Source organism: Sardina pilchardus, chromosome 16 (genome assembly GCF_963854185.1).
Source record: "Sardina pilchardus chromosome 16, fSarPil1.1, whole genome shotgun sequence".
Classification (NCBI taxonomy): domain Eukaryota; kingdom Metazoa; phylum Chordata; class Actinopteri; order Clupeiformes; family Clupeidae; genus Sardina; species Sardina pilchardus.
The window spans coordinates 1,022,591-1,036,645 of NC_085009.1; the positions used below are offsets into that span (position 1 = coordinate 1,022,591).

A 14,055-nucleotide genomic window follows, 5' to 3' on the forward strand; every position below is an offset into this window, starting at 1 on the left:
CCCAAGAGTCTGTTACTCAGCTGACTGTGTGTGTGTGTGTCTCTGTGTGTGTGTGTGTGTGTGTGTGTGTGTGTGTGTGTGTGTGTGTGTGTGTGTGTGTGTACACAGCTGAGATAAGAGTTGCATAAAGAAAGAAATTCCAGGTCTGTATGTGTGTGCTCCCAAAGACTAACATGTAGACACGCAAAGCACTGAGACCAGACACAGTGGTGGCTTGTGTTTGTTCTTTTAATATTTGAACATTCATTACCAACAACACACACACACAGACACACACACTTCCAGTAAGGGCATTCTCCCTCTGTTGACCTTTCTGAGGCCTGTACTACTCCATATCAGCTTTGCCACTGCAGACACATGTCTGTACACAACCAGTCCAAATGCCAATCACACAGACAAATGCATGTATACTTTGTTACTCTGTAAGAGCGTGGAGTTTCAGAATTTATAATGTGATTTTTTTTGTTTGTACACTACTGCAGACACATGCGCATAAAGACGCTGCAAAAACACCCTCCTCTTCCTCCTTTTTGCTCTTCCCCCTCCCCTTCTTCCATTCTCTCTCACTCACTCACTGAGAGTTCGTAGTCACGTTCGTTTCTGAATCTCTATCACCAACAAAAAGTAAGTACAGGGTGATGCACTTCTCTCAGGGAGTTTGTCTCAGTGTCTGTGTTTCATGCACAAAACGTGTGTATGTCTGAGTGTTTACTCATTTGTTTCTCCTACCCCTACTGTTGTGTGTGTGTGTGTGTGTGTGTGTGTGTGTGTGTAAGAGATTTAGTGTTTTTCCTCTAGTTCACATCCCTGTGTGTTAGTGGGTTATGGACATAAAGACAAGAATGAAGCCTCAGATTGAAGTTATACCACTGCTTCTCCTACTCATCCAATATGCACATTTGGTAAGTTATATGCACATATACTCAAAAACAATTGTATTGCTGGCCCTATTTGATGGATAAATCAATGCTTTCTGCAAAGGGAGCAGAGAGTATAGCCATTGAGCAAACATTTGAAGACTGACACTCTCTTTCGAATTGTTGATAAGATTGAAAGCAATTACACTGTAACATGAAAAGCAATAGAAGTCATTTTGCTTTTAACATTCCATTGACATGGACATGTGTGTTAGTCTGAGAGGGATAGAGAAAGAGTGTCAATGAACATAAGGATTGCTGTGTCAGCTATCATAAACTATCCATTTGGAGGACAAGCCTATCGATAATGTGCAAATGACCTGAAGAATGGCTCAAAACAACATAGTATTTGGATTTTGTTATGTTTATGTAATCTTATCATTTAATCATTTAATCCAAGTAAATGTATTCAGTGTTATTTAAGTGTATGTTTGTGTTTGTGTTTGTGTGTGTGTGTGTGTGTGTGTGTGTGTGTGTGTGTGTGTGTGTGTGTTTGTGTATGTGTATGTGTACGTACGCACACACACAAATTATCTTCCACTACATCTTGATACTAATACCTGTTTCTTATTATGTAAACCTTTTTCTTCAAATGGTTCATGTATGGCTTTGATAATTGTTGGTGAGTGTGTGTGTGTGTGTGTGTGTGTGTGTGTGTGTGTGTGCGGGGAGAGGGGGAGGGGGAAGGAAAGAATTTGAAATCTCCTCTGTCCAAACAGCTCCCCGCAGTCGACTCAGCAGGAGTGGTGAAGAGCAAGCCAACCGAACGACCCATATCTGGCTCACATTCTCAGACCCACACCGACAGATACCTTGGCCCAGAGGATTGTCTCAAGCAGCAGTACACACAACTGTCGTGTGCAAAGGTCTCCTGTCCACTGGGCTATCGCTGCTTACAGAGTAATGCAATGTGCACATGTGACCCTAAGCCAGATGAGTGCTACTCTAAGGAGAAAGTGTGCACCCGTGATGGGAAGGAGTACAAGACCCGATGTCACGCCGTAGCAGAGACCTGCAAGGACAAGAATAAAATTCCGGTCTTCTCTCACCTAGGAACCAATTGCCGTTGTGAGACCTACACACACACACACACACACACACACACACCCCAACTGTAATGCATGCCACACACAAGCCCATACGGTTTTGGGTCAGATTATTGAAATGTAATCCATTTCTACAAAGCCAATTTTTGGAATCAGTAACATAATCCATTGGATTTCAAAAATAATCCTTTTGGATTATTTCCCAATTTAAATAGCCTACTCAAAAATTAAATATATGAAATAAAAAAGACAATGGCAAAACATTTTCCAACTTGAAAGCAACACAATGTGTTTTTTAAATCTGGTTTAAAGGGATATTCCACCATTTGGGGAATTTAACTAATTTTCCACCTCCCCTCGAGGAAAACAATTGATATACCTGTTTACCCGCTCATCCAGCCATTCTGTGAGTCTGGCGATATAACTTTTAGCTCCAGCCTACCATTGAATTGGTTTAGACCATTAGCATCTCGCCTGCTAGCCTCACGCTTAAAAGTGACGAAGATTTCTGATAATTTTCCCATTTAAAAAAGTAAAAAAAGTGCAATAAGACAAACTGAAAATGAAATCACAGACTAGAGCGCTACTGATCTTTGATTTTCAGTTTGTCTTATTGCACTTTCTAACTTCAGAAGAGACTAGTTTTAAAAGGGGAAAATTACCGGAAAGTCCTAAAAGTACCTTAAGCCCTATTCGCACGGGATTAGTATTACCTGTGGACCTCTGGTCATTTTCAAATTATCGCCCCACCTCTGTGTTACTTGCAGCGCATTCGCACGGGATAAGAAAACTCTGTAAATTACTCTATTTTCACTGACATTACACCCGGATATGTCGTATGCTAACGTCCGAAAACAACGCAGAAAGTAGAAAAGATATGCAATTGCAACAGCAATCACTGAGATGCAGATTCGCACGGGATTAGTATTATCACCGGACGTCTGTGTTTGGCGAAATACAGTAGGTAATTTGCGGCGGAATTTTTACTTTACAAATTACAGACATGGCACATTCGTACGGGACTAAGATCTCAGGCATTCTCCGCAATTATCACAAATCACCAAAGGTCCACAGGTAATACTAATCCCGTGCGAATAGGGCTTTTGTCACTTTTAAACTTGAGGCTAGCAGGAGATATGCTAATGGTCTAAAATGATTCAATGATCTATGCTAGGCTGAAGCTAAAAGTTGCATAGCCAGACTCACAGAACGGCTGGATGAATGGGAAAAAGGTAAATGTTTAATGTTTGGTCTGTTCACAACCTCGCGGTTGGAAGGGTTTCGAAATCAAATGGACTTTCAGAATAAACAGAATAGGAAAAGGCAAAAAAAGGAAATAACATAAAAAATTTAATCGAATCGTGAAAATAGAACATTATATCGAAACGAGGATTTGGAGAATCGTGAAACTATCATGACCCTTTTTGTCTGTTTCAGATTAATTGATAGAGAGAAATAGAAAATCCCTTTGACTCTGCATGTGTTTGCAAGTGTGTGTTGGGCAGGCTTGTGCAAAATTCAGAATTGAATTGAAAATGACTCCTAAACTCCAATTCAATTCTTGAATTTGAATTGAACTTGAAATTGAGGTCAAAAACAGGATGTAGAATTACAATTCATGAATCGAATGGAGGCCAATTCTAAAATTCGGAATTGTGCACAAGCCTGGTGTTGGGGGTGCAAGATGGTCTACTCGATAATTAAAACACTGGCAATGTGTCTTCAACATTTCGTGTCCATTCAGTCCAGATTGGATCTATCTTAATTTTATGACTACTGTATTAAAAACACTGTATATTGACTATATGGTGTAAAGCTATATTATGTATTGAAAGACATAATCAAAATGTAATCAAGTAGTTTTCGACTGCAATCTAATTACACTTTTTATGATTATAGTTACTTGTTTTTTGTAATCTGATTACATTATCCAAATTACTTCTATCAGTTACTATCACTGGCCATACTGTAAACTGGTACACATGGACACACACTCAGACACAGACATACAGACAGACAGACGCACACACAGATGTTCACACAGACACCCATAAATGGCAACACACTTTGAGCAGAGTACTTTGTATGTTTATGTGTGTGTGTTTTTGTGTGTGTATGTGTGCAGCTAACAATGCCTTTGGAGTATCCCTGACTGTAAAAGATGTGATTGAGGTGCAGCTGCCCAAAGATTCAACAAAAGCACTGGTGTGTCAGGAGGGTTGGAATATCGCTGCTGCCCATGTCACGTGTCGTGGAATGTTCCGCACGTACGTGTCTCGCCACCATCCAATCAAATGACACTATAGCCTGCCTCATGACATTCTTGCTTCCTGTATTGCTTACTGTCCTCCTGTATTGCTTACCATCCTAAACTACCACAATCCATTTGCAGATAGATAGATAGATAGATAGATACTTTATTGATCCCCAAGGGGAAATTTGCAGCTGGTGTCAAAGCTCGAAAGGTTTGATGTTTGTGGAGTGTGCCTACCACGAAGTTAAAAAGGGGCTATGTGTAGTTTTTAGAAACATTTAAAACAGAATGTAAAACATTACTGTTTTGATGTAATATAAATAATGCTTACACTCCAGACTGACTCAGAAACGCTGGCTGGGCTACTTCTAATAGACTAACCCAGAGTCTGACTCTGAGGAAGACGCAGTGCGTCGAAACGTCAGTCTTTTGTGCACCACAATAAAAAAAGTTATTTAGTAATCTGAGTGCTCCGGTCATCTCTGGGTTAGTCTATTAGAAGTAGCCCAGCCAGCGTTTCTGATCCTGTGGTCCTGGACTGTGAGCACCGACAAGGCTTGAGCGCAAGTGACACCCCTTCTACAAGATTAACTCCAGACTGACTGTCTTGTAACAGCACTTTGCACCTTATGTGGTGCTGTATCAAATATAATGCAAGTCAATGGAAGTGTTGTCATGATTTTGATTTATTGATGACAAATTATTGTCTATGTTACCAAAGCAGTAAGATTCACGAAACAGAATAGAGGATCCTCTCATTTCTCTTTCTCTCTCTCCCTCAGATTGGCAAAGACTGCAACCAATATGAAGTACTCTGATGTTCCAAGAAAGAACATCATTCTGCCAGATGTGTGTGTTCCTGTCTTCTGTAAAGGACATGAGTACTCTCTGGCTGAGTGTCAAATTGGCAGTCCAGTCAAACTTAGTGATAAAAGTCACATTGCAGTGGCCAACTGTTACAGTATCCGTGATAATCCACGTCCAGGTCAGAATACATTTGTATACTATACACACACAAGAGCGCACACATACACACACACACACACACACACACACACACACACACACACACACACACACACACATACAAATAAGCACAAAACAGCCTAACCATACAAATACACACTCTCTTTATGTCTCTCTGTTTTAATGGGGAATTCTGGCATTGTTCAACCTGAGCCCTATCAGTAGATGGCTTTAGGTACTTAACTTTATCTCATTAGGGACAAAAACAACAAAGCTCGCTAAGCAAATTAGCAGAATGATATCACAAACATGCTTACACCACACAAAAACACATAGGCCTAGGTCTCTTCTCATTTGTCTTTTTGTCTATCCTCCCTTACTTCCTTTCTTCCTGCGGTCCTAGCCCCTCACCCTACTTAAAGTTGTGAAGGAAATGAGGAAGGAACGATAGGAGGATGGAGGAATGAAGGAGAGACCAATATGAGAGATGATGGCCGTGTTCAATTGTCAAGGGCGCACGCTGGATAGCGCCGTTCTTTCCAGTAGCGTCTCAGTTAGCGGGCTCCTCAGTAGGCATCCCTACATTTTGACAGCACAAACTAGTTGGAGTCACGTGAGTCGGGGAGGGGTGTGTGTTGCTCCACGATTTGCATGATGTGAAATGCTTGACCTGCGCTGCACAATGGATTACGGGATATCTGAGGCCAAAAAAGATGCATCGATGCACGCTTGGAAATCACGCCAAACGAAGTACCCATCTAGTCTATTCTAACGTAACTTCCGGAAAATGTACGCTGCCCAGCATGTGTACTTATGATTCAGACACAGCCGTTATGTCCTGCTCACTCACGTGTTTTAAGAGACGTCAATTACTGATGATGCGGCGCATCACCTCTTAGGCTAGAATAGACACACTAATTGCAGAGAATATGAGCTAATACCAAAGCCTAAAAATGTCATATGAACATGGACTCTTTCCACTTATTGACACTGATAATGAGGTAATGTTATAGTGAATAACACAATGCGTGAACAAAACAAATATTTTTGTTGGTCTATAAACAATTTTTTGATGCAAATAAATCCCTACGAACTTGTTTGAAACCCAAAGTTTTTTTTTTTTTTTAAAGATATTTTTTTGGGCTTTTATGCCTTTAATCAGACAGGACAGTGTAGGGTGACAGGAAACGAGTGGGAGAGAGAGTAGGGTGGGATCCGGAAAGGACCACGGGGCGGGAATCGAACCCGGGTCACCGGCGTGCACGTGCAGGTGCCCCAGACAGTTGCGCCACGACTGGGGGCCTTGAAACCCAAAGTTGACGGACCTGGGAGGAAACTTTTTATCTTGGTGTCTTGGACCAATGATTGCACTACTCGAACTGAAAATGCCTCCACATAGGATACTCTTGTGTTTCCTTGCGTATCGGGCCTTCCACCTCCTTCCTCTCTCCTCGGTCTCGCCTCCTCTGGTTCAGAGAACGTCTAATAAGGGGAGAACGACCACTCGCTGAATACTTCCGCATGGTACTGCAACTAGAGGGCGGTCACGAGCAAGTGGAGAATGAATGGAGGTGAATGGAGTTTCTCCTAAAATCCACTTTTCACTGGATATAATTTTTTTTGTGTAGAAATCGGAATATTGCATGTGAAAGGGGGGTCGAGGAAAATACACATGGCTGAGTATTAGATTTTTTAAGTCCCTTAATTGCTCTAAAAAGCCTTTCAAACGTGTCAATGACGTCATTCATTAGCAGGGTGCTAGTGTGTTATGGGCAACAACGACCAAGCCTGTGAGAAACCAAAGGGCCATGAGTAATTGTTCTTTCAACTTTCGACCCATAACCCATATTGAGCTTGCAGAAACTAAAATCCAATCTTCGATTTTTTAATGATAATCAGGTGAAACAGACCAATTTAGCTGTCTAGCCCTATAGACCCCCATTGTTTGATCACTTGCTCGTGATCGCCCCTAGTGGAACTGCAACAGGAACTGCGGGTACAATGCAGGTACAATGGAGTTAATAGCGAGTGGACCGGCTCTCCATAAATGGGCTCTGTCTGGTTGCAATTAAATAAACCTCTTGAAGTTCGCCTACAAAAAAACTACCATCTTTGCCCATATAAGGAGATCCGGTATCTTGAGATTTTCACTATGGGAAAATAACACGCCTGTTAAACTCTCGCAGGGATGATGAAATCAGAAATGCAGGCTCTGCCTTCGAGTGGATACTGTGATCTCCGATATGTGAAGGTGGCACACTTTAATGTTTGCTACCTCAGAGTTAACTTGTGATAGCCTGGATGCCAGACTCTCTGACTTTGCAGAGAGTCTGGCCTAGATCCAATGACAAATGTTTATCTCCTGGTTGGTGGACGCTTGTCTGAAGTTTGAAATCATCGGAGTTCCTTTAAACCATCACTAACATTTGGCAATGACATATGTTTACCAGGGGGGACACAACGATAACGATAGGCTTGCAACTTAAACATAAACGCTCTCAGGAATGCCCTCTGTTCGCTGGTTGGTTGGCTTTCTGGAAGCCAAAGTAAATGAGGGCGGATCAAACTATTCCAGATGGAGTACTGTAGGGAAAAGAAATTGAACGGAAGTACGTAGACAGGCAGAGCCAGGCTAAACTTGCGATGCAACTTGCCATTAAGTTAGTTAGCAAGTTAGCTCTGGGGTAGCAAAAGTCAAAGTGTGCCAGAGGCAGACATTCCTGGTTCCAGAGAGTAAAAGTCTTGCCATATATTCTTTCTACCTGTGCACTTAACACAGGTGATATCACTAATTATCTGATCTACCTGGCAGCTAATTAGGATGAGCTGGTTCACTAAATGGTTGGATCAAATACTCAAAGGACTTTTACTCTCTGAACCCGGGATGTCCACCTCCTTCACTTACTGGAGATCACAATATCCACTGGAAGGCAGAGGACAAGCGTGTGTTCAGGAATCGCTCTGAGGCATGTCTGCATTTCACACTTTTTTGTCTGAGTTGAACAGGTGCGATAATTCAAAATCTGCATGTTATTTTCCAATAGGACAAAATAGCCAGATACCGGATCTCAAAGATGGCAGCTTTTTCGTAGGCGAGCTTTGAACGATCTCCAGAACACGAGTTGGAGGAGGGAGAAGAGAGGCCGTATGCAAATAGAGCTTTGAGAAGAGGCCATACTCTCCCTTTGTCTCTCTCTCTCTCTTTTCAGTCTCATTCATATCTGCACACTGTTTATGTTCCAGATAATAAATGTGACAAAAGTAAGTTCCAGTGTGCAAATGGAAAGTGTGTGCTACCTAGCAAAACATGTGATGGAATCAACGACTGTGGAGACGGCAGTGATGAGATGTGCTGCAAAGGTATGTGTGTGTGTGTGTGTGTGTGTGTGTGTGTGTGTGTGTGTGTGTGTGTGTGTATGCACGTAAATGTGTGTGTATATTTATATGTGTACACTGGATACACACCAATATATACATGCTTCCTTGTTGTTATTCGAAAAACAGTCAAAACAACAGTACTTTTTGAAAGGCACTGTCAATAAGAGTAATATTTCTTGCCTTTAAAAATGAACATACATGAACATGAACCTACAATTGATATGTACTGTAATATACTAGATACATCAATGTTAATTAACCAAATGAATAAACCGTTGACAATGTGTTTGTGTGTGTGTGTGTGTGTGCGTGTGTGCGTGTGTGTGTTTGTGTGTGTGGCTGTGTGCTTACGTGCGCGCGTGCGTGTGTGTGTGCATGTGCGTGTGAGTGTGTTTTTACTACCACTAGAATGTCGTAATGTTAACGCTTTCCACTGCAAGTCAAATGTGTGCATCGCTCAGCGCGCTCATAATGACGGAGTCCCCGACTGTCTGGATGGAGATGATGAGGTTATGACTTCTACATTACCACTAAACATTTCTATTTAACACTTAACTTGCCCCCCCCCCCCCCCCCGAGATAGAGAGAGAGAGAGAGAGAGAGAGAGAGAGAGAGACTGTTGACAAATTGTTTCTTTTGTCAGCATTAATATAACTATTATATATCCATTTAGTGGAGGAGATGCTGTCAGTATATCCATAATGTGCATTTATATCCAGAATGGCTCAAAACAACATTGTATTTGGATTTTGTCATGTTTATTTCATCATCTGTGAATCCAAAGTACTCTGTGTTTGAGAAATGTATGTGTGTGTGTGTGTGTGTGTGTGTGTGTGTGTGTGTAGGGATATATAGAGGAAAGAATTTGAAGTCTCCTCTGTCCAAACAGCTCCCCGCAGTCGACTCAGCAGGAGTGGTGAAGAGCAAGCCAACCGAACGACCCATATCTGGCTCACATTCTCAGACCCACACCGACAGCTACCTTGGCCCAGAGGATTGTCTCAAGCAGCAGTACACACAACTGTCGTGTGCAAAGGTCTCCTGTCCGCTGGGGCATCGCTGCTCAGAGGGTGATGCAATGTGCACATGTGACCCTAAGCCAGATGAGTGCTACTCTAAGGAGAAAGTGTGCACCCGTGATGGGAAGGAGTACAAGACCCGATGTCACGCCGTAGCAGAGACCTGCAAGGACATTAATACCACTCTGGTCTTCTCTCACCAAGGAACCAATTGCCGTTGTGAGACCTACACACACAGACACACACACACACACACACACACACACAAAGAAGAATTTTACAAAGTTTTCCGCCGACTGTAATGCTGCCACACACAAAACCATATACTGGTAGAGTCGACAGATACATGATCACACAAACTCAGACGCACACATATGGACGCACACACACAGATGTTCACGTAGATACACAGATGCAAACACACATGAACGCCAAAACACTCTGAGTAGAGTACCTTGTATGTTTATGTTTGTGTGTTTTTGTGTGTGTGTGTGTGTAGCTAACAATATCTTTGGAGAATCCCTAAAGACTGAGAAAGATGTGATTGAGGTACAGCTGCCCAAAGATTCGACAAAAGCACTGGTGTGTCACGAGGGTTGGAATATCGCTGCTGCCCATGTCATGTGTCGTGGAATGTTCCACACGTACGTGTCTTGCCACCATCCAATCAAATGACAGTATACCTCATGAAATATTTGCTTCCTGGATCCTAAACTGCCACAACCAGTTACAGCTGGTGACAAAGCTTGAATGGTTTGATGGCAGCAGAGCCCATTTAGGGAGAGCCGGTTCACTCCCTATTAACTCCACTGTAACAGCATCTTACCTGCAATCTGTTGCAGTTCCGTTAGGGGCGATCGCGAGTAAGTGCAAAAACAATGGGGCTAGACAGCTAAATTGGTCTGTTTCACCTGATTGTCATTGAAAAATCAAAGATTGGAATTTAGTTTCTGCAAGCTCAATATGGGTTATAGGTCGAAAGTTGAATGAACAATTAATTATGGCCCTTTGGTTTCTTACAGGCTTGGTCGTTGTTGCCCATAACACACTAGCATCCTGCTAATGAATGACGTCATTGACACGTTTGAAAGGCTTTTTAGAGCAATTACGTGACTTTAAAAATATAATACTCAGCCGTGTGTATTTTCTTTGACCCCCCTTTCGCATGCAATATTCCGAATTTTACACAAAAAAATTATATCCAGAGAAAAGTGGATTTTAGGAGTACAACTCCATTCACCTCCATTAATTCGCCACTTATTTGCAATCGCCCTCTTGTTGCAGTACCATCCATTAGTCTTTTGAGAGTGGCGGTTCTCTCCTTATTAGACATTCTCGTATGTCAGGCAGTCAGTTGTCTCCTCCTCCTATATTTTTTAATAATTTCTCTCTCTCTCTCTCTCTCTCTCTCTCACTCTCTCTCCCTCAGATTGGCAAAGACTGCAGCCAATATGAAGTACTCTGATGTTCCAAGAAAGAACATCATTCTGCCAGATGTGTGTGTTCCTGTCTTCTGTAAAGGACATGAGTACTCTCTGGCTGAGTGTCAAATTGGCAGTCCAGTCAAACTTATTGATAAAAGTCACATTGCAGTGGCCAACTGTTACAGTCTCAGTGGTAATCCACGTCCAGGTCAGAATACAAATGTGCACGTACAGAAATACACACTCTCTTTATGTCTCCCTCTCTTAATGGAGCATTCTAGCAGTTTTGAACCTGAGCCCTATTGTAGATGTCTCTCATAATGGACAAAAACAATGAATATCCATTCAGAGTTGAGCTAACTTGCTTTTATCACACACATCACAAACACTCTCCCTGTCTCACTCTCTCTTTTAAGTCTTATTCATACATGGTGTTTTTAGAATAGAATAGAATAGAATATATACTTTTTTGATCCTGTGAGGGAAATTCGTTTCTCTGCATTTAACCGAATTAGTGAACACACACAGCACACAGTGAACACACAGTGAGGTGAATCACACATTAACCCGGAGCAGTGAGCTGCCTGCCCAACCAGCGGCGTTCGGGGAGCAGTGAGGGGTTAGGTGCCTTGCTCAAGGGCACTTCAGCCGTGGACTGGTCGGGGATCGAACCGGCAACCCTCCGGTTCCAAGTCCGAAGCCCTAACCAGTAGGCCACGGCTGCCCCGTTGTACAGACAAGCACACACACTCAAGGTAAATCTGCTCACTGTTTATGTTTCAGATAATATATGTGACATAAGTAAGTTCCAGTGTGCAAATGGAAAGTGTGTGCTACCTAGCAAAACATGTGATGGAATCAACGACTGTGGAGACGGCAGTGATGAGATGTGCTGCAAAGGTATGTGTGTGTGTGTGTGTGTGCGTGTGTGTGAGAGTGTGTCTGTATCTGTGTGTGTGTGTGTGTGTGTGTGTGTGTGTGTGTGTGTGTCTGTGTCTGTGTCTGTGTGTGTGGGTGTATGCATGTGAATGTTTGTGTGTATGTGTGTGTATAGCAGGTACATATTGGCGAAAGAATAAAGCAAAGCAACAATACTTCCTGAAGTGCACTCAGGAAGAGTAGTATTTTAGAACTATGCAAATACATGAATTTCTCACCATTCAAAATGAACATACAGTGGGGAGCATATTAAAAAGAGGATTATAAAATCATCTTTTGACAATAATGATCTTAATGCCTCAGTAAAAATTAAAAATAGCAAAAATTACTTTCTCTTTTCTCTTAATTTTCTTTGTGATTGAAGAATGTATCATAAATAAATCAATGTTCTTCCTGGGGCATAAGTATTTTGACCCCTATGTTAAATTTCCATAGGAAACCTTTCTTATATGTTTTTATTTTTAACAAGACCCTATGCAACATTTTCATAGTCATAACATCGCTTAGAAATGTTGTTTTGCTTGACTGACCAGTTTTATCGAAAACAGTAATATTTCTTCCCGCCCCCAGTGTCCCTATCCGCTATATTGCAGCCTTGCAGTTTGTCCGGGGAGCGATCGCTCCTTGTTTACATCTGCAAGTCTGAGACACGTGAGGAACGAGAAGAACCACACTTGCCATTTATAAATATATAACCTATATACAGTATACTATATATAAATATACACGCTAAAGCTGTAGGGAAAGCTCTGCAGAGAAATATGCAAGCATAAAACGAGCTAAAACGAAAAGTGAAAGCGAAACCGGAGATGAAATCGGCAATCCTGCATAGTTTCTCTTTAAAGGCCAGCTATTTCATGGATCCAGGATATTATGCATCCTGATAAAGTTCCCTTGGCCTTTGGAATTAAAATAGCCCCACATCATCACATACCCTTCACCATAGAGATTGGCATGGTGTTTTTTCCAGTTAGCCTATTAGCCTGTTTGATGCTCATTGAGCTCAATGCAAATCAACTGGAAAAAAACACCATGCCAATATCTAGCTATGGCGAAGGGTATGCGATGATGTGGGGCTATTTGAATGTTGTTTTGTTTTGTAAGGAAGAACATTTATTTATTTACATTCTTCAATCACAAAGCAAATTGGTGTCCTTAGCGGTCTGATTTTTACTCATTTTTTTAATTAAGGCATTAAGATCAATTGTCAAATCATGATTTTATATTCCTCTTTTTAGTCAACTTTAGCATGGGTTCAAATACATATGCTCCCCACTGTACATGAACATACGTAGCTGTACCTGACTGAATACTGGAATACACTTACAATTAATATGTACTGTAATATAACATGAGAAAATACATCAGTTTTAATTAATTAACCTTTTTCAATGTGTGTGTGTGTGTGTATTTTTCCCACCCCAAGAATGTCGTAATGATAAGGCTTTTCACTGCAAGTCCAATGTGTGCATTGCTCAGCGCGCTCGTAATGACGGAGTCCCGGACTGTGTGGATGGAGATGATGAGGTTATGACTTCCACACCATCACCACTAAGAATTTCTGTTTAACACCCCCCCCCCCCCCCCCAAAAAAAAACAAATGTTAATCGTTCAGTAGTAATGATCTAACAATATTATGTTACCATTTTCATTAAATGTTATTACAGCTCTCTTATATGCTATTAATATATTATATTATATATTAGATGCCATAGCAACATTGTATGCATGTTGAGACTGCTGTCAGACAATGTATAATAAAATATAGTAATCTTGCTTATCTGACAATTTGATTAGCAGAGAAATTCACACCCAATAACATTATTTCCTCTAAAAAGAAAACATGTAATGTATTGGAATCAAATCACCCTAACTCAACAGAAGCTTGAATGCTATTTGTGCCTTAGGCTAATCACCAAGCTTTGACAAAAGGACAATTGTGTTAATAAATATAGCCCACCCGTATGACATCTAGATCATGTCCAGATTCCTGTCTTTGTCTGAAAGGAGAGAGAGAGAGAGTGAGTGTGTGTGAGAGAGAGTATCAGTCAGCATTATAAGATAGCATAAATTGCATTATCTGCTCTGTGTGTGTGTGCGTGTGTGTATGTA

The 14,055-nt window shown here is 41.4% G+C and overlaps 1 protein-coding gene across 1 annotated transcript; it reads left to right on the plus strand.

The window, feature by feature from the left end:
• Window positions 1–500: 500 nt before the first annotated feature.
• Window positions 501–13,612, plus strand: LOC134059914 (complement factor I-like). The gene is made up of 12 exons (XM_062516466.1): window positions 501–624; window positions 777–902; window positions 1,637–1,985; window positions 4,089–4,230; window positions 5,000–5,202; window positions 8,427–8,543; window positions 8,970–9,070; window positions 9,451–9,799; window positions 10,080–10,224; window positions 11,010–11,212; window positions 11,788–11,904; window positions 13,370–13,612. The coding sequence occupies exons 2-12, from the start codon at window positions 825–827 to the stop codon at window positions 13,510–13,512; spliced, it is 1,947 nt and encodes a 648-aa protein (XP_062372450.1). The 5' UTR covers window positions 501–624; window positions 777–824; the 3' UTR covers window positions 13,513–13,612.
• Window positions 13,613–14,055: the final 443 nt, after the last annotated feature.